The 25,730-nt window shown below is 34.9% G+C and overlaps 1 protein-coding gene across 1 annotated transcript; it reads left to right on the plus strand.

Annotated features, from left to right (window-relative positions):
- Positions 1-415: 415 nt before the first annotated feature.
- Positions 416-25,480, plus strand: LOC129221359 (EEIG family member 2-like). Its single transcript, XM_054855829.1, has 9 exons — positions 416-583; positions 1,027-1,214; positions 2,532-2,652; positions 14,059-14,249; positions 17,672-17,829; positions 19,234-19,405; positions 23,490-23,565; positions 24,518-24,626; positions 25,349-25,480. Exons 2-9 carry the CDS (start codon positions 1,069-1,071, stop codon positions 25,459-25,461), a joined length of 1,086 nt encoding a protein of 361 aa, XP_054711804.1. The 5' UTR covers positions 416-583; positions 1,027-1,068; the 3' UTR covers positions 25,462-25,480.
- Positions 25,481-25,730: the final 250 nt, after the last annotated feature.

Below are 25,730 nucleotides of genomic sequence, written 5' to 3' on the forward strand. Positions count from 1 at the left end.
AATTTTAATTTACCGAAAGGAGAACAATATGCAATGAATTGAGGAGGAAATGCATAATTAGATCTGAGAAAAAGTTGCAAAAAAGATTGTTTCGTTTTCACATTGATGAGTGTGACGCTTGCAGATAATGAATGAATGAAACCGATGTGAAAGTGCACTTGACAACTTGGGCCGTTTAATTATTTTATTGGGTTGAATTTCTTTAATAAAGACACTATTAATAGGAATGCCGTAAAATTTTGTGCAAAACTCTGTTTGTTTCTGCTAGTATTTGTGCGAGAACATTTTCCACCTTCCCTTTTCTATTTTTGTTACGCTAGACTGAAGAAGAAGAATGTAAATACGATGATCACTTACCAGCTGCGTGTGTTTTATTTCGAAATTTATTGAAATGGGGAAGGAAATTAGCGTAATTTCTGTCATTTCTATAGTTAAATATTCCAAGAAAATATTCTTTTTGTGAAAATAGTTATCAAAACTCTTCAAATCCTTAAAATCTCAAGAAGTTCTTCCTTCCCCCAAGGATCCGATCCTTCAGAAATGTGTAGGCTTATAACTTTCGACTCGTAAACAATATTTTGAAGTAAGTGATCCATTGGACAAACTTATGTTTCAAAACTTGTTAGGAAGCATGAGTACTGTGTTTTGATTTTTGTTTTGTTAATTGTCTATAATAGAAGCTGCTTCATTAAAAATTTTTCACAACTCCCTCGGGGGAAAGAATGACCAAATGATCGTTCTAATTGCTTGTCAACTGGAGTCGTTTAGTTCCTCATATAGTTTCCTCAACTTGAACTTAGCAGCAATATTCATTTATAAAAACGTGTTTTGGCTTGTGTCCATCATTGTATATAAAAAAACCTTCTACTATTAATTTCTAACTACACTTTTTTTTTAATTTCAATTAATTTTCAAGTTTGCTCTTCAGGTACAAGTAATGAATAATAGATTTCATTGTAGTCTTAGCAGAACCTTATTCCTTTTGTATGTTTTGATTAATTTGACTTTTTTTTTTAATATTTATAGAAAATCCAGGATGGTTTTCCAACCATAAATGTGGATTGAAAAATGTCTTTTATGTTAAAAAAGAAGAAATATAAGTTCAAGGTTGATTTAGTTCTTCAGGAATTGTCAGCTGTTCCATTTGTCAATGGTGTACTCTTTGCTAAAATTAGACTTGTAGATGGAGGAACGTTCACAGAACAGTCCCAGAAGTAAGTAATATTTTTTGATAACATGTTTTCTTGTTATTTATTTATTCATTCATTTGTACAGCATTACTGAATTTGTAAATAATTTAAGTTTTGTTTTGTATTTAAAATTACAGTTCCAATTTAAACTCTCTTCAATTCTTCCATTTCTAAAGTTGAAAAGATGTTCTGCAACGTAAAATCATTTGACCAAAATTGTTTTTTTTTTTTTTTTTTTAGTTTTTAAAATTTCACAATTGCTATGCATTTCTGTGGAACCTAAACCGATTGAGATTATGATGAGTAATGTTATGATTTACAAAGAACCCTGAGAAAACACTGTATTTGGAGTAAAATTAGGGGGCTTTAAAGTGATTTATTTTAATTTTGGAGCGTGGAGCCTGTAATTTGTCTTTAAAAAAATGGGCTGTGGAATGCAGGAATCTGCATCAGCAACCTTACATCACAATGTTGCGATGTACCACAATGTTTTGTTTTTAAACTTAAACACCACAATACACATCTGCAATTTTTGTTGCTGTTCCCAAAATTTATATATCCGGGCTATTTTCATAACTTGTGACTAATTGAATAGAGAAATGAAGGGGAAAAGTTAGTTTTTGTGCATTTTTTTAACTAGTTATTTAGACTTTTATCATAAAAATGTTTTAGTATTGGAAAAATAGGAAGACCAGAAAAATAAGTAAATGAAATAAAGTGTTCAATAATGGTAAAAGTTTGGTTTTGATTAAGACATCTGTATTCACTAGGTTTTCTTCAACAAATTTATAATTTTTTGTAGATTTAATTTGTCACATAATATTTTTTTTTTTTTTTTTTACTGGAAATTTTGACTGCAAGGTTTTAAATTCAAAAGATTCATCATTGTTAGATTCAAATTTGATTTGTATTCAACTCTAAATTAACTCAATTTGTAGCTTCTTTTTTAAACATTCAAAAGCTTTTAATTATTCAAAAAGATAACTATAATTGAAAAGACCTTGTTAATTTGAACCTGCTTGAAACAAATTACTTCTAAGACGAACTACATTTGCTGTCCTTGATTGTTCTTCAATGAAGATAAATTGGTTTTAAAGATCCCTTTGAGTTGTTTTAAGGAGTTTCAACATATGCATATTGTGTACGAACCTAAATAAATGAATAGAAAAAGCATCTTTTCTACTATGAAATTCTCTTGAGAATGTGCCCTTTTACACACTGAATTGAAGTGCCTTGTTATCAGGAAGCATGCTCTCCTGTGAAAATGATCAAAATTTCAACAACTATTACTATTTTTAACATTTTAAAACTTGTATTAATTTTAAAATTTTGAAATTTCAGGCAAGAAGTAAAAAATTACTGCGTGAAATGGGATACCAAATTTCAGTTTGGTTGCAAAATGACTGCCAATGCAAGTACAGGTGTTTTGGAGCCCTGTATTTGCCGCATTTCTGTTCGAAAGGTATGTATGCTTCAGTGATAAAACATTAATACATATGTTTTCTCATTTTCAAGTTAGAAATCTAATTTTAATGATTACAAATTAATTTTCCTTATGCCTTGAAATTTAGTTGTGAAACTTCATTAAGTTGGGTCAATTGGAATCTTAACCTGAGGTGGAATAAACAAAATCTAGGTTAAATGAAGAATGAAAACAAATTAAATCAAAAGCTTATTTATATATATGTATTGAAAACGTATTAAATAGGAAAAAATTAGAGTACCGTAAAACCAGAAGCCCAAAGATGCGCAATGCAGCCAAACAAATAAGCCAGGTAAATATAAACATCAATAGAACAATAAACAGACAAGGTTACAACACAGATAAATGACATTGATGAAGCCAGTACTCTTCAGCAGTGGAAATTTCATCCTATGGTCGAAAGACCAAAAATTTCAATACTAAAAGTAAGAATATGATGTCCAACCCGAAAAAGTCAACATTTTTACATTGGGCAAAAGCACCCAGGCCCGTGTCCAGGATTTTATGAAGGGAGGGGTTTTGGTTTCAATAATTTTTCATTCATTTCTGCATTTTCAGGAAAACAAAACAGTGTGCCAAAAAATTATTCATTTCTGTTTGATGGTCACAATGAGGGACAAAACGGGGAGTCAAATTCCTAGAAGATTTCGCTTTAAGTAATATTAACATATCTGTTATTGTATTTTTTTCGGTGGAACGTCGTTTATCGGCCCCCATTTAACCGGGATAAAATTTGTAGAGTTAAAAAATATATACCAAACCAAACCCAGTGGCACGCTAGCCCATGGGGACTAAGGCCTACTGTGCTCATCTCAGTCTTCCTGACCAAGGGCTCTGGGGTGCTAGGCAGATGTTCCGGTTAGGTGGTCAGCCTAACGCGTAACCCCCAGGGTTTAGTTCCCAAGCGCGCTTGGTACTCATTTTATCGGCCCTCCAAAGGGATGAACCGTTAAGTCAACACAGGGATAGAACCCGTACCTGTGGCGTGGAAGTCTACCACTGAGCCACTAGGCTTCAAAAAATATATACGCACTTAAATAATAATTGTAAATTATGATTGCTGCAAGAACGGAATTGTAAATGCGACAAATATTCAGTGTTTATTTTGATAAAACATACAACTCCTGCATAGAACATACAATAAGGTATAGAACTACTAATTTAACAAACAATATGGAGATTTTGGAGCGTCACACTGACACCGCTGCAGCTGAACTATAAATGATAAAGTATCTTCGAGAAACGGTACTATTTAGATTTGTTAGAAAACTTTGTCTTTTTTTGCTTTAATCTATACTAATATTGTGAAGAGAGAGGGCGGATTTTTGTGTGTTTATATGTTCGAGGTAACCACTGCACCTATTTGAAAAATTCCTTCACTATATGAAAAGTGCTTTTTTACTGAGTGACATAGGCTACAATTCGAAAAAATCCAATAAATAGTTCTTTTTACTTCCTTTTACAAACCAGCTGATATGTGCATCACATGACTTCCTTTTACTAGAATTTAATGTCATTTTCCCATTATTGGCAATTTTAATGTGATTCAATAGTTTACTCTCTGAAAAAAGATATGTCTCTTTTTCCAAAATATGATTTTAGTCGATAAAGAGAAGGCATTTCTAAATTTCTAGGAAACTTAAAAGGGGATGGTAAAAAAAAAAAAAATGCTGTGCACAAACTACAACATTAAAGTTAATTTTAAGCCAAATTTGCACTTTTCTTCATTTGATTTATTATTTTTTCACCAATGGGAGGGGTTTAACCCCTAAAACCCTCCCCTTGGACACGGCTCTGAAAGCACCACATGTGAAAAATGAATTCAGATTTTTGGAACTAAGACCTAAAACTAAGCCCTGGGGTTTTATCTCGGACATTAGAAGCCAAGGCTATCAATAATGTCTCTCCACCGTACCGCCAGCAAAAATCATAAGTCTTACCTATGTGTCCGGGTGTAAAAGTAAAATCCGCGTCCATTGGAGCCATTTCCGTGCCATTCGATAACGGATTTCGTTAATGAAACAAATTTTATGGAAAATGCTTTGTACCAAAAAACATTTCTGAAAACTACTTTTTATTAATGAGAGTCAAGTGAAAGAAAAAACAAACACATATCAAGATTGATGCATTTAAAACAGATATGTATACATATGGTAGAATCCATGTTAATTCCAACAAGAGGCGTAATTTGATAGTCTCAGGATTTTTTTGAATTTTTCGGCAAAATCTTTTAAGTTCTTTATTTTTAGAACAGTACAACCTATTTTCTTGGGGTTTGTTTTATTTAAAAGGTTGTTTTTTTTCTGTTAAAAATATTTGCACCATTTTGAAATTTGATTTTACTTTTTCCTCCCACAGTCTTTAAAAAAAGAAAGAAAAAAAATATTTCTTTTTTCTCAAAAATGACAGTTTTAACATTTTTAATTTTTTTACTGTTGATCAGTACCATTGAGCACTACATTCCCTGAAGAGAAGAGCTTCCCCCTTTTTTGTTTTACAAGTTTTATAAGCATTTCAAAAATGCAGAAATTCGTTTTTAGATTTTTACTTATGAAGAACTGCTCACAAATATTTTCTGAATACGTTAAGCCCTTAGAGTTTTCAAATCCGATCTGTAGGAAGGAAATCTTCAAAGGGGATATTTTTCACAGGATTTCCAATGAGACTAAAATGAAGATGATTTCATCATTATTTCTAGCAGAAAGAACCATTCTAAGCCGTTTAGGGCTCTAAAATTAAAATTCTAATTCTTTGATGCTTTTTTTGGCATTTGAAAACCTCCAACAACCCTTCTCAGAAGCACCTTCCTGTCAAATTTTGCTGAGATCCGACGCAAACTGGATTTGTATGGGGAACATCAGGGATGGATACATGCTACCGTTTTAGGAAAAGGGGGTCAGGAGGTGCTTAGGAAAGACCCCCCCCCCCCTCTCCTCTTCTACCAACAAACCTCTGGTTTTTGGATGCAAAATATTTGAAAACTGCTTGGGTATCGATAAAAAGCACTAAATTGTCCAGGAATAATGAACGTAATAGGGCAGAAACATTACTAATTAATTTCATAAGCAAGGAAAAAAAAGAGTAACAAAATTTGTTTAAAAAGATATTAAGCACTTTTCATAATGCACTCAAAAGGACCAAATAACTTTTCTGGGTCAGAAAGAACAATTCAATAATTCCTGTAGTTTTCAATGATTGCAAGAAAATGACACTACAAACGAAGAAAAGTGCACCTCAAGTCATGTAGAAAATTCCTTATCATTATCCAGCTTTCAATCATAAATTTGAGTGTTGAAACATGCATATTTTTCTTAATGGGAAAGTTTGGTTTGAAATGACTTAAGGCGCACTTTTCTTTGTTTGTATTGTCATTTTCTTGCAATCATTGAAAACTACAGGAATACTTGAATTGTTCTTTCTGACCCAGAAAAGTTATTTTGTCCTTTTGAGTGCATCATGAGAAGTGCTTAATATTCTTTAAAAAATTCTGTTATTTTATTATTTTTAGTGTAAATGTAAAACCTATATGCGTGCCTAAAACTTTAGCAATTGGCACTAAAAACTAATCCATGTTCCTCTCTAGGATTTATTTATTTGTGTACTAATTCATTTAAATATTAAAGGTTTCCCAAACTAATTTACGTTTCACAACATACAAGTTGCTCGAGATAAAGATCCTAATATATCTCTTTACTTAGCCCTGTTATCGATCCTTGTCGTAGGTGAGGATAAAAACCTACGAGAGCAATGACAGTGCAGAGCAATACATTTCATGCATCTTCAGAGAAGCCTTGATTCAAACTTTTCATTCTGATTACTATTAACATTACTGTTGCAAGGCAACAAAATTTGTAACAATGGGTTTTATATTTAAATATTTAATGGGGAAAGTACATGAAATTTGCGGTTTTCCATCCTAACCGAAATAATTTTATTTTAGAACTTAAATTTTTCAGCGCTAAGTTGTACCTTAGCGCTGAAGTAAGTTTTGAGCAACACGTACCTTTAGATAATGCAAAGCATTTAGTGAAATCCCGAAGTCTCTAAGTTGTCTAATTGCAAAAAAAAAGTGCTTAAAAAAGTAATATTTAAAAGGTTTACTTAAATTTTTTTCTTTTTTGAAGAATTAAAAATATTACAGTAACCCCTCTTTATATCGCGCTTTTCGGGGGACAAAGAAAAAGATATTGTTACGGATTCGGTGCGACTTCCACTTTCTTGAAATGAAGACACAGTTCTTGATAAAAGCACAGGAAATTTATTTACACTATGTACAGGAAAGATCGTCAACAACTGCAAAATTATTCATCAGCAATTAAGCAATTATCACGCAACACCGTAAACTCAACATTTACACACGTATTTACTTCCAAATACGAAAACAACACAGCGAAATGCCTCGCTATAAACAGAGCTAATACACACACTCAGTTCGAAATCTGAATCGAAACTAACTGTTTATCCATCGCTAACGGCTTAAATACACCGAAAAGAAATTTCTCAAATATTCCACACGCTTCTGTAAAGTAGTAGACCGTTATCAATGAAAAGAAAGAAAATAGGGGTCGTATACTTTAGCCGAATGAAAAAGGGGTTGTATATTCATTACGGGAAACTATTTACAGGTTACGTTCCTACAATAATTACTATTTACAGAATTTGTAACATTGCCCCCTTCCTAAGGACTGCACGTCCCGGGCAGTACAATCCCCAGAAAGGGTGCCAAACTTCTATCACAAGTTTACAAATATACACATTAATTAATAACTAACAGATACAGAAAACACAATAATAACAAGAAATATTACTAAACATTAAAAGCAAAAATTATCTACAACTTTTATGTTATCAACCATGGTTGTTTACGTAATACTCATGAACTATGGCCATAGTATGGGGCTAACCGATCATAATGTACAACCCTAGGTTTTGCATTAGGTGATTTTTGGATCCTCACTACGACGTCATTTAGTCGGTTAACGACTTTGTAGGGTCCATCCCAATGCGACTGCAATTTGGGTGAAAGACCTTTCCGTCGGATGGGATTCCATAACCAAACCTTGTCGCCTTCGTTGAATTCATGTCCAGTAAACCTTGTGTCGTATCGGGTCTTCATCTTCTCCGCCGCGATGTTGATTCGCTCTCGTGCGAAGTTATGAACGTCTTCCAACCGTGCCTGGAGATCCTGGATGTACTCCTCAGGCGATGAAGGCGCATCCGGAGGACGACCGAAGACGAGATCACAAGGTAGCCGAAGCTCTCGTCCGAAGAGCATCTGAGATGGGGTATATCCGGTAGTCTCGTGGACAGCACTGCGGTAGGCCAGCAGGAACAAAGGTAGCTTCTTGTCCCAATCCTGTTGATTTCTGGATACCATAAGTGAGAGATTATTCAGGATTGTGCGGTTAAATCTCTCCACCATGCCGTCCGATTGTGGGTGTAGTGGTGTTGTCCTAGTTTTCTCAATTCCGAAAATTTGACATAGGCCCTTAAACACAGCAGAGATGAAATTCCTCCCTTGATCGGAATGAATCTGCAAAGGTGTTCCGTATCTCGAGATCCAATGTTGGACTAGAGTCTCTGCTACGGTGGTAGCCTCTTGATCTGGAATGGGATATGCTTCCGGCCATTTGGTGAAGTAGTCGATGGAAACAAGAATGTATTTGTTCCCATCAGCAGTTCTTGGTAGAGGACCCAGGATGTCGATCCCAATTCGTTCGAAAGGAGCTCCAACGTTGTACAGATGTAGCTTCCCTCTGCTTCTTTTCTTCGGTCCTTTACGAGCAGCACAGGCGTCACAAGAATGGCACCACTTCTCCACGTCATCCTTCGCCTTGCTCCAGAAGAAGCGCTCCCGAACTTTATTGAGAGTTTTCAAGACACCAAAATGTCCTCCAGTCGCACTACTATGTATTTCTTTCAGAACATCTGAAATCCTGGATCGAGGAAGTAGTAACTGCCACCTAGATGTCTTGCCGTCGTCAGATTCCCATTTCCGGTGTAGCACGCCGTTCCGTAAATGGAGTGAGTTCCATAAAGCCCAGTATCTTTTTGTTGCAGGACTGAAGATGGAAACGTCCTGCCAGCTAGGGGGTCGACTGTCACTTTCCATGAACTCTAAAATTGGTTTTATGTCGGGGTCTTCAAGTTGATCTTTTCGAACTTGGTCATCACTCCATGGATCAGGTTCTGATGATGTTGGAGTCACTGTCACCTGATAGGCGGTAGGGCTAGTCGTTCCATACTGTTTCTCGATTCGGGAACAATAGTGGCAGTTCTCAGGACAGGGTCTCCTTGATAAAGCGTCAGCATTACCGTGAGATAACCCTTTTCGATGCTTGATCTCCATGTCATATTCCTGGAGCCGCTGTATCCATCTGGCTATCTGGCCTTCTGGATTCTTGAAGTTCAAAAGCCAAGTTAACGAGGCATGATCTGTCCAAAGCAGAAATTTTCGGCCGTAGAGGTAATGATGGAAGTGTTCTACAGCTTTCACTATGGCCAGTAACTCCTTTCTGGTGACGCAGTAATTTCGCTCAGACTTTGATAAGCATTTGCTCCAGTAAGCGATGACATGTTCATTTCCGTCAATTTCTTGGGATAAAACAGCTCCAATTCCCTCGTTGCTCGCATCAGTGTCCAGGATGAAGGATTTTTCAGGCTGAGGATAGGCGAGGATAGGCGTTGATGTTAAAGCCTCCTTCAGTCGTAGAAATGCATCTTCGCATTCTTTGGACCATTCAAACTTTTGCTTGCTCTCCGTCAGCTTATGCAAAGGTCGTGCAATGTTGGAAAAACCCTTCACAAACTTCCTGTAGTACGTGCAGAGCCCCAGGAAACTTCGCAACTGATGGATGTTTTCGGGACGACTCCAACTCCTGACCGCAGATACCTTCTCTGGATCGGTTTGCACACCCTCAGAAGAGATGATGTGACCAAGGTAGTTCACTTCCCGGCGGAACAAATTACATTTGGACGGGCTTAACTTCAGATTGGCTTCCTTAAGCTTTTGCAGCACCTTCCTAAGATTTGCCAGATGTTCTTCGAAGCTGCGTCCCACGATGATGATATCGTCTAAGTAGACCAGACAGGATTCGTAAGAAAGTCCTCTTAACACTGTCTCCATAAGACGCTCGAACGTAGCTGGTGCATTGCAGAGGCCGAAGGGCATCACTTTAAACTGCCATAAGCCTTGTCCAGTTGTAAATGCTGTCTTTTCTCGGTCATCAGGGTGTATCTCAACCTGCCAGTAGCCGCTCTTCAAGTCCAGGGTCGAAAACCACTTGTGTCCGGAAAGAGTGTCCAAGTGTCGTCTATCCGTGGAAGAGGGTAGCTGTCTTTCTTGGTGATTTCATTCAGCCGTCGGTAATCGACACAAAATCTGGTGGAGCCATCTTTCTTTCGGACCAAGACGATGGGAGAGGCCCAAGGACTGGATGACGGTTCGATTACATCATTCTCCTTCATCTCTTTCAGGAGGGTCTCAACCTCTTCCTTCTTGGCGAACGGTAGTCGTCTTGGATGCTGTTTAATAGGGGGGTGTTCTCCGGTGTAGATCCTATGCTGCGTTAAATTCGTCCGGCCCACATCCTCCGATGTAGATGAAAACAGATGCTTGAAGTCGTCCACCAATTGTTCCGCAGCAGTTCTTTGATCCTTCGATAAGGGTGCACTCCCAATTAACTTCGATGTCAAGGACTCAGAAGACACAGTCTCGGGGGAATTGATTCTTCTAATGATGCAGTTTACGGGAGTACAAGTTGCTAACACTTCGCCTTTCCTGATATTCCTTGGCCTTTCACTCACGTTGGCGACTCTCACAGGAATTACATCCTTGGAAAGGTCCACAAGCGTAGATGCCACCAGCACTCCTTTTGGGTTATTGCTTAAGTTGGGGTATTCAATGAGTCCAAATCTAAAACTATCGCTTTCTTCAATGGAGCCGGGTATTAATGATTCTGACCTTGAGGATATTGATAAATCTGTTTGGGCAATTATTTGATGAGCGGATTTTACATCACTTTCTGCGGGAAAGACTGCTATGTCTTCTCTCGTCGAGTGCAGCTCGTTAGTCTTGAAATCGAGGTTGAAGTCATACTTCTTTAAAAAGTCCAATCCGAGAATGAAGGGGTCTATGATAGCAGCAACGAATGCGGTATGATGGTAAATGGCATTTCCAAACACAATTTCTAAGTTCACTTTACCTTCAATCTCGATCTTGTCACCTGTCACAGTTTGGAGGGTAACGCAGGGCGGCGTCCACAGAATGTTGAGTCCAAATTGACGAGCCACATCTGTTCTAATGATCGTAACATTGGCTCCAGTGTCAATAATCAGTTCGCAGGGAAACCCGTTTACATATGCGTAAACAAACAGTCCATTACTGCCGCCACTCGTCGATGAAATCTGGAAAACTTTAAGATGGGGCTCATTCCAATTTGGCGACCTCCGCCCCGCGAGATTGCCATGGCTTAGTTTTCCTGGACCTGCGAGGGAGAGGTGCTCTTCCCTCTGGTTTCTCGACGAGCTTCACAGTTTCTTCGTAAGTGACCCTCGCCACCACATTTTCAGCACTTAAGTGATTGTCCATTATGGTCCTTGGGAACCGAATTCCTTTTGAGGATTCCTGCAATTTCTTTTATTTGCTTTTCCAGATCAGCAAAACGTGACGAAACCGGATCAGGCTCATCAGTTTTCACGCCGCGGATTGAATGGCGATCCTTGTGGGTTGCTTGCTGGGCGGCTTCCAACTTCATCGCATACACAACAGCAGAACTCAGGTCTTTGACATCCGCTATCCGTAGAGCTTTCTGGATTTCCGGATCTCGAACCCCGTCGATGTAGTAGTTGAGTGCCAGGTTGTCTCGAACATCCGCAGGACAGTCACAAAAAGCAAGATGAGACAATCTCTCGACGTCCGCCGCTAGCTCTTGCAGAGTTCCCCGGTTTTCTGGAAACGGGATTTCAACTGGAGTCGGCTGAAATCTTTCTGGCACTTCTCACCGAAGCGAAGCTCCAACGCAGATGTGAGGGCGGCGAAATCCAGGCGCTGGCTGTCCGGAAGGGTCTGGAGAATGTCCGCTGCGTCACCTCTCAGGGATGCTGCAAGATGACAGGCCTTGGTAGCAGAGTCCCATCCGTTCGCTTCCGCCACTATCATGAATTGAGTTTTGTAAACCTGCCACGAAGTTTTCCCATCAAATGTGGCAAGTTTAATGGACGGTCGAGCAACCGATGTGGGAGCGCCAAACTGTACAGAGCTGCTTTCCGAGGTCGCCAATCTCCTTTCCATGTCTTTAATTATTTCTTCCTTAAATGAGGTAAATTTCTTGTCTTCTTCTTCCAACTTATTTTCCACATTGGCGATACGCTCTTCCACAGTATCAAATTTTTCTTCCAGAGCATCAACTTTATCTCCCATGGCGGTTAGTTGATTCTCCATCATGGTTTTCATCGACGTTAGGTCACTTTTTATTTCATTTTGACTTGTAGTAATTTTAGCAGTTAAATCACTATTTAACTGTTCTTGGTTAGTCGCCAATTCATTTTTTAATTGTTCTTGGTTAGTCGCCAATTCATTTTTTAATTGTTCTTGGTTAGTCGCCAATTCATTTTTTAATTGTTCTTGGTTAGTCGCCATATCATTTTTCACAGAGTTGATTGCGTCAAGAAGTTGTTTTAATTGTTCATCCATTGCGCGAGTAATCACCATAAAAATAAAGTCCAAATTCAAAAAGTCTTTATGAAAAAAATGTCCAAAGTCAGACTTACTCCAAGAAAGTCCAGAAGAAGCCCCACGTTGGGCGCCAAATTGTTACGGATTCGGTGCGACTTCCACTTTCTTGAAATGAAGACACAGTTCTTGATAAAAGCACAGGAAATTTATTTACACTATGTACAGGAAAGATCGTCAACAACTGCAAAATTATTCATCAGCAATTAAGCAATTATCACGCAACACCGTAAACTCAACGTTTACACAAGTATTTACTTCCAAATACGAAAACAACACAGCGAAATGCCTCGCTATAAACAGAGCTAATACACACACTCAGTTCGAAATCTGAATCGAAACTAACTGTTTATCCATCGCTAACGGCTTAAATACACCGAAAAGAAATTTCTCAAATATTCCACACGCTTCTGTAAAGTAGTAGACCGTTATCAATGAAAAGAAAGAAAATAGGGGTCGTATACTTTAGACGAATGAAAAAGGGGTTGTATATTCATTACGGGAAACTATTTACAGGTTACGTTCCTACAATAATTACTATTTACAGAATTTGTAACAATATATCCGAAAGCGCAATATAACGGAGGGCATTAAAAATAGTTATGTCTAATACACAAGTAAATTGGCATTCGTTCTTTTTGACATTAGTTTCTAATGGTTTCGATGTGGGTACTATCACACCTATTGAAATTTAAACAAGATTGAAATTTAAGTAAATTTTCACCGTCAGAAAGTTAAAATCATCAAATGGCGAATGAAGACTATCTTTCTGAGCTACCGCGAGATAAGAATGGGCATTCCAATACCCTCTTATTCCGAGTAGGCTTTCTAATCCATTTTACTTGCTGTAGAAAGGATGTGAAAAGTAAAAGAAACCAGATTGTTTCCAAGAAACTAGTTTGCCCGTCCAGATCATTATTCTTTTCTTTGATGCAAATCTGGTTTGTGCAACCAAGTCCAAATATTTTCTGTACTAAAAGAAGGGCGTATGTTCTCTTCTACATGGGCTACTATGACACTTGCTTGATGTCTCTCACTCCTTGTATAGGCAATGTATCAATACGAAAGAAGATGTCAAGTAGTTTGCAGACCATCTTAAACTGAAATATACTGTGCGGGTATGTACATTTGGATGACAGGAATTGCTGCTGCTTTTCCAGCGAATTCAGAAGAATTGCTTCCTTTTGTTCATTGACAAAATAGAGAAGAAAGAGACCTTCTCAGTGCAATACCATATGTTTTCAGAAATGGTTTCAAACTTAAAGCAAAATTATTTTCTTATTTTAGGTTTTAATATTTTGGGAGACAGAAGAAAAGAGCGATATATCCGAATGAGCGATATAATGAGGGGCTACTGTATTGCTATTGTTTACGTTATATATTCTCTGCTTTATTTATATGGATTCGTTAAATGACCAGATACAATTTTATAGATTTTTCACATTCGTTCCACATGGAACCTAAATCATTTTCATTCTAAAAGTTCCAATTCTTAAGTCAATTGAAAATTGTTTCCCCCCCCCCCCCCCCCCCCCCCCCCCCCCCCCCCCCCCCAATTCCTTGAAAGAAGTGTTAAAGTTCAAAAAAAAAAATAATAATAATAAAATTCCTATTTTTTTTTCATAATATTGATTATATTTTTTCTATTTTAGGAAGTTAGAGGAGGTAGATCATTTGAAAAATTGGGCTTTGCCAATCTTAACCTTGCTGAATTTGCCGGAGCTGGTCTCGTTTCTCGAAGATACCTGCTGGAAGGGTATGATTCGAAACATCGGCAAGATAACTCTATGCTGCAGATTACAATTGAGATGTTTCTTTTAGCTGGAGACCCGTGCTTTAAAACGTTAGTAGTGAAATTTATTTTGCCAAAATTTTTTCTTCCATAAATGCTGCATTATAAAGATTTAATGATTTAACCAGAAACATGTTTTCAAGTAACAATAGTATGACAAAACAAAAATGCATAAGTGCTTTTCATGAAACAGTACGTTTCAGAAAACTAAATAACAAATAAATGCAATAACAGCAAAGGATGTAATAATTTTCTTTTTTTCTAATTTATTAATTACATGGTTATTTGTTACTAATTGTAATTATATTTAAATGCTAAAGTTATATAAAAGGAAACTCTTTAAAATGAATTACTCAACATTAACTTTTTAAAAAAAATTATAGGAGAATAGAAACATTACTGAGCGACCATTTTTGCTTGCATATAATGTTTTAATTACTTTTACTTTTGTATCGTTGGAATCTTGTTCCAAAATTTTGGTTGTCTTCTATTTGCAATGCGTAATGTTCATTTGATTCCAGGGTTGGGCTTTTGACGTCAAAAACCTGTTTTTGGCATTGTGTTTTGAAAATTAATTTAAAACTAAACTTGTCAAAAACTCAAATACCGACATAATTGTCAAATATAGCAATTATTGATATTTTTATGAACACATAAAGTTTCCTGATGCTATATAGAGTAACATGGGGTACCTTATCGAAAGTCTTTTAAAAGTCAATAAAACAATAAGTTGTTAATCAGGAGAAATATTTCATTACAGCTTTGCTTCAACATACTGTTGTCTAATAGCATATGATTCTCACAAGTATCTTTTAAGATTCAGAGAAACTAGTAATTGGTGAAAATTATAGTAATAGTGTTTGTGTTTTATGCCGTATTGTCCGGTAGCTTACCTGTTGTAAGTCAAGTACATACCTGTTAATGTATTATCATGTGTCATAACATTATTAGTTCTTAACACCTTGCCTGCCATGCAATTATCAAAAATCTGGCCTAAAATGTCACTTTGATTTAATCACATTACATTATTAAAAACTCTCATTCTAGTGCATGGTTATCATCAAAAATCGTAAAATATGAAATCACCTACCAAATAAAACAGTGTCCTACAAAACCATGTCCTATATGTACCCAAGCAAAAACTAGTATGTTGTGGCCATCACGAAACTTTCTTCTATATTTTTCCTTTTTCTGATCCCTCCCCATGCTTGACGAGGAAGCAATATTCCTAACAAAAACAAAATTACACATGCAAAAACTTGACGACCATCCCAATGTCTGAATTATTGCAAAAGCAAAGTAAAGAGCGAAAATTGAAAGTTATTTTAAAAGCCTTGCTTGAATTAATTACAAATATTTTATTTGTTAACAAACATAAGATGGCAACAGTTAAAAATTTTAAATCATTGAGATAATATTTCCTATCATTTCCATACAATTAAAATCACGAGAAATACGCAGACGACAATCTATTACGATTTATCTTTCTTATTGTTGCATTAATAAAAATATTTTTATTCGCAAAAAAAAAAAAAAAAAAAAAAAATCAACACCTCTTGGAGCGATCGGCGTCAAAATTAAACCAGAGCCTGTTTACATATGGATTCACATATATTCCAAATTTCAACCAGAACGTAGCATTACTTCTTGAGATAGGGCACTCAAAATGGAAAAAAAGAACGAGTGATTGCGCTACCCCCCTTTTTAGCTGTTGACACAAAAATAAAATCAGTTCTTATACCCACTAAGGGCTACTTGCCGATAAATTTTTCTTTCATTCCGTTCATTAATTCTTGAGATACAGCAGTCACAATTGACGACAAAAAACGTTCTATAGCTCAACCCCCGTTTGAGTTATTGACACCAAAATTGAATCAGCACCTGTTCCTGTTAATACCAACATATGGACCAAATTTTGTTTGATTCCGCCAGTTACTTCCTGAGGAATAGCAAGCACGCGTAACTCGAAAAACGTCCCATTGCTCCACCCCCCTTGGAGGAATTCGCGCCAAAAACTAATGGGCACAAGTTCACATAGGGGCACATATGTGTACAAAATTTCGTTCGATTTCATGCGGTAGTTTTTGTTGTAGAGCGGCCACAAAAAACTGGTCACACACAGACGTGACACACATACATACACACATACATACATACACACATACATACATACACACATACATACATACACACACACAGACAGACAGACATTTTCCAAAAATGGTCGAAATGGACTCAGCGCACCTCAAAACGTACGAATCCGTCGAAATTCGAAAATTTGCACGAATCCAATACTTTCTTCTATATATTAGATATAGAAGAAAGTAAAAACTGTAAGAAGCATGCTTTCTGTCCTGCCTGTAAAGAAAAGCCAGCTCTTTGTATGGAAAATTGTTTTAATAAGTTCCACAAACAATTAAATATTATTTTATTTCTTGAATTTAAATTAATTCTTATAATTATTTTTTGTTTGTTTTTTCATCAATTTTCTGTCTGTGCAAGCCAGCATTGATTTTTTGTTCTTTCCCCAGAAGCCATCTATATTTCGAGTTTAATCGTAGCTGCACAAAAATGTCAAGTAAACAAGTGTGAGATAACTCGTAGCTTGTGTCCTAGAAAAGAATGCAATCTACGCCCTTAGCCAGGCTAAGACAGAAATACTTAAAACTAACTTATTTTATGTATTTCTGCCTTAGCCCTGACTTAGGGCAGTAACTTACTACAAAATACCATGCTTTACCAAAAATCTTTGAACCGCACATTTTCTGCAGTCACTCATCTGGTGTGCTAATTCTACATTAGCTACCAGTTTGTTTGGCTCTCTTGGCTCCCTTAAGAGGTTTTTCACCTTTAGCTCATGTGATTCCTATTCCGGACTGATGAGTGCTAAAAAGCACGAAACTGCAGTCCTCGGATGGAATAACTGAGCTGATGGTGTATTTTAAGTAATACAATCTATGATTTATTTTCTAGTTAGCAGTCAATGTGTTAAGCAACATATATTTAAGTGGTTTAGTTAACTATATTTTCATTTACACTCTTACATTGCTTTCATTGCACAGAATCACTTTTCATATTTATAGTCTGCCAACATAAAATAGTATAGTAAGAGCTTGATTCTCTTTCAATGGGTCATATTGTGTTTAATCAATATATCATGATTTTTCTATATTGTTATGTAGTCTTATTTTATTGCTGTTATATACTGGTCATTTGTTTAATTTTCAAGCACTGCTTATTCTGAAATTATATATGTACATGTTTACTTGAAAATAAATCTATTTACAGCCTTAAAATTGAGACTTCAGGGTTTTATGTGTGCCATATATTCGATGTACGAGGAGTTAAAAAATAATGAAGTTCAAAAAGTTTGTTTATGCATTTATTTTCCAGGCATTTCACGAAACAAAATCATTCAAATCTGATAATGAGATTTTGAAGTATATGAAACATGATTTGTTTTTTAATTTCAGTCCTACTCTTCGAACGCCAATACCTTTGGGAGACAAGCCTCAAATTCAATTGCCTGCTGATAAAAAAGGTGAAGATTACAGTGGGGATAGTTTAGCTAGTGGTAGCAGTGGCTTCGGCAGTCTACCACGAAAACAAAGGCCAAATTTACTGTCATCAGGTCTGTTGCATCCACAACTATTTTGCCCATCCTGTAGTTGTTGCTACTGCTTTCACTGCTGCTATCCCTGGCATGATTAATAGCATAAAAATTTGTTTGTTGTTTTAATATGCAGCTTTGGAATTTCCGCTTTTTCTATTGTTCAAATGTATTTTATTATGTTTGAGTGATTAAATGCAAAATTAATAAGTTTGTAAAGTTAAATCACATTAACTGGCTTGCTTTTTAAATTTGACATTATTGATGTAATACAAGTTATTTATGTATTTTTAGTTTTAGTGTTTTGCATGTAGAAAAGAATAGAAATTGTAATTTTTTACTAGACTTCAATTTCCATGATTCGTCTACCTCCTGATTTCTGTTTTAAAACATTGTCTTTAATCTGTTGAGCATTGTAATCTTGCTTTCATGCACTGCCGCTCTTTAGAATCAAACAACTAAAAGTTCTAACAAATCGAGTGCCTAAGTCTTCAAACCTCTCCTACTGTAGTTCTTCTCTACTCGCCTTCACTCCACTTCCTTTGGAGATATAGCTTATGAACAGTTTTACTTTTTTTTTGTGCCAGAAATTTAAAAAAAGCCTTAGCTTTGATTTGACAGTGTATCTGTAGTGTTTTTAATTTCACTTGATGCTTTTTTGTTCTCCCCTTAGAGAAAATATGTTTATTAATACTCAAATTACTCTTTTGACTCTGGTTTTGCATTAATAAAAATACATATTTCATGCCAGAAGCTCCCATTTTGATAACTAGTGTTTTTTGCAAAACTTGAGCCAACATTCTTCATTTTCATACTATGCCAAATAGTCAAGAGTGAACTATATTTTCGCCTCAAAGCAACAGTAAGGTATCTAATCCCAGAAATAACACTAAGATATCTTACTGTTGCTCTGAGGCGGCGATATTATTATTACACTAACTTTTTATACATTTATTTATGGAAGCTGTTTGAATATTAAAATTTCTAGAAACTATTAAAGTTTCTGAAAAAATATTTTTATTTTAGGTTGCAAAATTATTTTCTGATTTAAATAAAAATATTGCTGATGAATGTTTTTAATAGTTCACAAAATAACCTATTAACTTTTGGTATTCTAACTCTTTAATTCATTTTGATGATGATAAAAATTTTATTTCTGAGAATAAACATCGATCCCGAGAAATGGTCGCTTGAATAACATTCTGTATGATTCTTGTTCACTTAAAGCAATGAATAATTTTACATGTTTAGGCTAAAGGCAACAACAAACTGTTTCATAAGAATGAGTGACCCATGATTCTTTTTTTTTATATGTATTGTAAAATTGAATTTTTTGTCTTGATTTTGAAAATATATATATATATATATATATATTTTTTTTTTCTTTTTTTTTTTTTTTTTTGACTGGTATTTTTTTTTATTTAGAGTTAGTTGTTGGAAGTACTGAGGAAAAACATAAAGAAGATGATCATTTACCAGATTTTGAAAGAGGTCATTCCCGAAATTCTAGTTATGCAAGTCAACACTCAAAAGCTTCTGGGTATGGAAGTTTAGCTTCTCATTCTAGACAAAGCAGCGCAGAATCTGGCCATCATAGGTAACACTGAACTTGTTCATAAATTCCTAACTTATTTTAATTATTATGATAAATCAGTGGTGCCCAACCTTCTCACAGACCAGGACACTTGTAAAAGCTATACAATATTTAAAAATTTGACATAAAATGAAAAACCACAAAAAAGTAAAGAAAATTACAGACCAAGATTTGTTGCAATTATTATTTGATGCTTGCTGCATTAATGTGAAGTTTGCATCTGTTTTTCAAAAACTAGATTCTGAATATTTCACGCTAAATTTATAACATTTGGTCTTTAATTGGTTTTGAATTTGTGACATTGGGCCAAACGGGTAAGCATCACGTTCTGCATATAGCCCAGGGGCTGCAGGTTGGGCACCACTGCAATAAATGATAAGAATTTAGGGAGCAAGTTCAGTTTTATAATAACTAAGTGTTACCGTCGTTAACTCTTAGTTTACTAGCTCTGTCTTGCTCGGCTAAGGGTCAGTGGCTCTCAGCGTACTACCCAAGCTTTTACCTTCACCTTACAAAGTAAGCTGTTAGGGCTTCATGCAAGGGTGCCCATATGGGGGGGGGCAAGCGGGGGCTCAAGCCCCCTCCCCCCTTTAGAAATTAGAACTTTCTTGCTTTTAATACTTTTTTCTTCACTAAAGTGTAAAAATATTTCCTCCCCAGCCGTTAATGAATAAGTTATTAAAAACATCAAATTTTAATAACTCTAATCTACACTAAAATCAGTTTCCTTGGGGGAAAATATCCTGCTAAACCATGGGGGAAATATTTGAGCCCCCCCTTACAATTTTGCATATAGGTGCCCTTGATTTTATGGACCCTCCCTGGTGGGATAAGTTAAATTATTTTGCAGCTATTATGAAGGTAATTGCAACTTTAATGTGGGGCTTTCTGTCTCCAATTATGTTATGGCTATTCTAGACTAATGATCCTGAGAGTGTGATACCTCTCAGTTTATCATTTACAATCTTCATTTCAAAAATTTTTAAGAATACATTTCATTTTCATCTTGGTTTGTGAATAGATTAACGACTAGAATCCATAACTAAGAATTTTTTTAAATATCAAAAAATCATAAGCGAGCCATTGCACCATCATCTGCTGGACAATCGGACTCGATAATTTCCCCAAAATTTTATTATAGATCTTAACATTTTAACTAAATTAGAGTTTGATACAAAGATATTCCTGACAGTATTATTTTTATTAAATAATTTTTTTTCTTAAAATTTAATATATTTGCATGCAACATGTGCGAAACAGCCGTAGTCAACGTCTTGTAGTTTGCTGTATGCATAGTTAATATTTTTGCTAGCTTTATATAGCAATGATTGATAAATTATAGGTTTTGACAGCTAATAGGCCAGTGCCAATAATGTTTGAGACCAAAAAAATTTAGAACAGAATAAAACCAGTTCGAAAGGCAAGAAAATCTAATAACATTAATAGGAAAAATAAATTACGGGCGAGCTGAGTTTGGGAAGGGGGGTGTAGGGGGGTTTAAGGGGGGAAAACGGTTTATCACGATTTCCGGAAAAACTAAGAGTCCTATCGAAAAAAACAAAATTGCAAAGTTGTTGGTAATAAAAAGATCTACAACTTTCGTATTTGCACTTTTTTTCTATAACCTCAAAATATATGCGAAAAATTCAAAAAACCGACTTTTTGGTTTTTTATTTTTATATCCCACAAAAAAAAAATTTTTTTTCACTAAATTTAATGAAAAGTTACCTTATTATGTCCCAAATACACTGTAATTTTTTGGACTTAAAATATTTATTTTTTCTCCTTATTTTGGTTCAGTAATAACAAGAAGTTCCGTCTAGAACTAGACGAGCCTACTTTCCCGTATACCCATACTACTTTCTAGTACCTGATCAATATTCTCAAAAATAGCTAAAATCGCAAATTTTTTCAAACATATTTTTTTTAATATTTTAAGCTGATTTCTAGGAATAAAATATTCCTTACTTTTCTTCAAAAAAACGAACAAATAAAATAGCAGCACCTTTTAAACAAAGCAGCTAATACACTTCTTTCCATTAAAAAAATTTTTTAACAGCTTTTAAAACGAAAAAATAATAATAAGTTCAATAAAATAAATACATCATATAAAAAAAATCGTTTCTTTTTCCCCTGTTGCCGAAAATAATTTTTTAAACGAATTAATGCACTTACCAAAATAAAAAAAAACAATAAAATGTCAACTTAAAGAAATAATTTTCATTGTCAAAAAAAAAAAAATCGTCTGCGCATATTTTTCGAGTTTATTCACCGAAAACCAAATACCTAAATTAAAACTTTAGCGTGAAAATAAAAACAAATCATATCAACAATAATTATTTCACAGTTAAAACCACAGCAGCGGAGTCGGAGTCGGAGTCAATCTCATTTTGGGATAAAAGAGTCGGAGTCGAATATCCAAGAATCGGAGTCAGTCATTTGTCCTCCGTGTATAAATGTTTGCCAAAGCTACGAAGTCAGAGTCGAAGTCGGGGAGTCGGAGTCCGATTAATTGTCGGGAACAGGAGTCATTGTCGGTGTCAGGTCCCCCTAAATTCTCGGAGTCGGAGTCGGGAGTAGGTCGTCAAGAGCTATTTCCAACAAAGTTTGTTTGAAGTAAATCCGCCTTCAAGTACGGAATCTACATTGACTTTCAGTTTCCCCGTAGGCGCTAATGTTAAGGGATTTGAACTGTTCAAAATTGAACGGAAAATTGTTCAAATCAAAAAGATATCTTATATACAAGTTTTTTATCAAAAGCTTTTTCCTACAAAGTTTGTTTGAAGCAAATTCGCCTCACAGTTCGGAATTGCTTTGAATTTCCCCGTAGGCGCTAATGTTAAGTTTTTTTGAACTGTTCAAAATTGAACAAAAAATAGTTCAAATCAAAAAGTGATTATTTTTCATAATATTCAAGGTAACACAGTTCGAAATTGCGGAAATTACTCATTTATCCCATCCTACAGTGTAGCTTGCTATTCGTAACTTCAAAAAACTATAGGGGGCACTGCAGTCACCGTCTAATGATGGATGAGAAGGGTATAAAACAAATGCGTGCTGTAGCTTGATTTTTAATTATTTTAATATATTTTTATTTTCAGTTTGTGACAATGTCACATGGAAAATTTCATTTTTCGAGTAATTAAAGTGTACATTTTAATAAGGAGCTTAAAATTTTTTACATAGTTATGACTTTTTTTTTTTTTTTCAAATTCGAGTTTTTTGATTTTTTTCATTTTTTTGCGAAAAATTTCTATAGTATTGTATATTGTTTTTTATACCATCAAAAAGTAGAGATTCCAACGAAAAAACTTGCTCCGATTTTTAAAAAAAATCAGATTATTTGACGTGAGAATTTTTGATTGAAAATTCTGATGATTTTTTACTACTGAATCAAAATGAGGAGAAGAAATAAATATTTTAAATCCAAAAAATTACAGTGTATTTGGGACATAATAAAGTAACTTTTCATTAAATTTAGTGAAAAAAAAATTTTTTTTGTGGGATATAAAAATAAAAAACCAAAAAGTCGGTTTTTTGAATTTTTCGCATATATTTTGAGGTTATAGAAAAAAAGTGCAAATACGAAAGTTGTAGATCTTTTTATTACCAACAACTTTGCAATTTTGTTTTTTTCGATAGGACTCTTAGTTTTTCCGGAAATCGTGATAAACCGTTTTCCCCCCTTAAACCCCCCTACACCCCCCTTCCCAAACTCAGCTCGCCCGTAATTTATTTTTCCTATTAATGTTATTAGATTTTCTTACCTTTCTAACTGGTTTTATCCTGTTCTAAATTTTTTCGACTTTTTACCATTTTCAAAGCTATTGGCACTGGTCTATAAGGTTCCAATGTAAAGGAAACATCTCATTTGTTGAGAAATAATAATTTAAGCTATTGAAAAAACCTATGTATAACCGCATGGCATATGTTATAATCAGTGTCACAGAGCTACATAGTGATTATGGTTTGTGCAATAGAAATATGTAATGGCCGTTATTTATGAACGAACAACTAAAAATTGGTTTTTATCTGCATGATTTGAATTGTTGAATGTTTGTCATTTTTGCCATTTTACTCTTTTTAGGAACCCCAGCTCAAGTTCTACATTTGGTGAACTTTCTGGTATACCCAAACCTCCAGATAGAAAGAGACCTACTATGGTGAGTTATAATTTTTATTCTTAATTTATGCTCCATCAATAAATTTTATTTTTCTTATCGTCAAGTTGAATGTGACAAATAGGAACCTTTTCTCTACCGTATTGGTTTAACTAACTAAGAAAATTTTCTTTGTTTGCTACTACACTGATTTTATAAGTAGTATAAGGTTTTTTTTTTTTGAGCAATCACGATTGCTTATTGTTCTCATTTGACTGTTTTGATGTCCTATCTTTTTATTTTCCCACGGCACCCTGTCACCGTCGACCGGCTCCTCACGATGCTGCTCCTATAGCGAAAGCCGTCTCCAGGTTGCATCCATGTCCTACACACACGCGCATACATACGCAGCTACACACACACACATACACACAACTACCCACACATTCATGCCTGCACACTGACACAAACACATATGCCTTGACACACATACACATACCCCCCACACACACACACATTCATATACACAACTACCCACACACTTATGCCAGCACACAGACACAAACACACATGCCTACACACCCATACACATGCCCCCCACACACAAACACACACGCCTACATACACACAGTCGTGATTGCGAAAAACATAATTTGAATGCAAGATGTCAAAATTCAATTTTTTTTTTTTTTTTGAATTTTTATTGGCTATGTATAATTGATTTTGCATTAAGATGGCTGATGTTAGAGATACCCACAATAATTTTAAAAAATTGATACTTTCAGCAATTGAAACAAGTAAGGATAAATAACTACCTTCATATTTCTGTAAATAAAAAACGTTTAGATGGGAAAAATGAATTCTAAGAAATGAAAGTTAAATACTGAACAAAATTTGTAGGAAAAAAAAAAGAAAGAAAAGCATTAGAAGTAAGACATATATTCTCACGCACAAGACAAGCAATTTAATGAAATGCCAAGTTGTATGACTGATAAATAATTGTTTTATATTTCAGAAACAAACATCAGACGAAGGCAGAATGGACTCCACTCGTGTCAGTGCTAAAGAAGTAATTAATGAAGTAATTGAAGCAACTAATTTAGATCCAGATGAATCTGCAGAATGTAAGTTTAGTAACTTAGTTTTTTTTTTTTTTTTTTTTTTTTTTGATTTATGGTTTGCTTTTCAGTTGAGCCCTGGTGTAAGGAAGTTGATTAAAGTATCCAAAATTCTCCTGATATATGAACTTCACAGTAACTGATTGATCATAGATTTTTCAATTTTTGGATAAAAAGGAAATTCCAGTTATTAAAATACTAAATATTAGTGGGATTTGGTCAATGTGTGAACTGATTCTTAACATTTCCTGTGATCCGCTTTCCTGTTTTTTAGAATTACAAAAATCATTTGAAAACTTTAAAATCACATATAATGGAAATAGACAAAGTGTAGAATTTAAATGCTATGACTAATATTTGTTCAGATAATTTTAATCTATTCTTTTCAAATATTTATATAGATGAAAACATGCCATTAACGGTTGCCTTCCATAATTTTAAGTTTTTTATGCGAATAATTTGATACTATTTTGTCAATTAGTGCAATTGCTTAACTTCTCAATGAACAAGCTTTCTACAGGAAGAATTTTGGAAAATAAGTTCAGTTAGATAAGTTTTTGATTTGAAGCTTGATTGTCAAATAGTGAATAACAGTATAATTTTAATCTCTCGATAAGCATTTGGAGCTTTAAAACAGAGACCACACTTCTACTAAATGTGTCAGTTGTGCAAAAAAAAAACTTATGTGTGCGTAATGTTTTTAATTTCCTTTCTTTTTCATGTTATAGCACCTGGACTCATACTAATTATTAAGGATGATGGTACTCCAGCTTTTAGTACTCATGAACTTTCTGACTGTGGTACTGGTCGCTTTGATAAAGTTGTTATTGCACATAGGTAGCACTTCAATTAGCTGCTGGACTGCTAATTCAATGTTGTTACTAAGAGATTATTTACTGGTGTATCTGTTCAGTTTTGTCCTTAAATAAGGAACAAAACAAAAAAGTGTTTTAATATCCTGTAGTCTAAAATAATAAGGTTAAGCAACCATTGTATATATTTACATTGTATAAACAAAATTTATACTTCATATTAAAAAATTGTTGTTGGATTGAAGTTAAAGGATGTTTATTGCTTTGTTAATAAAATGTCAATGCTTCTAATAATAGT

This window comes from Uloborus diversus, chromosome 4 (assembly GCF_026930045.1).
Source record: "Uloborus diversus isolate 005 chromosome 4, Udiv.v.3.1, whole genome shotgun sequence".
NCBI lineage: Eukaryota > Metazoa > Arthropoda > Arachnida > Araneae > Uloboridae > Uloborus > Uloborus diversus.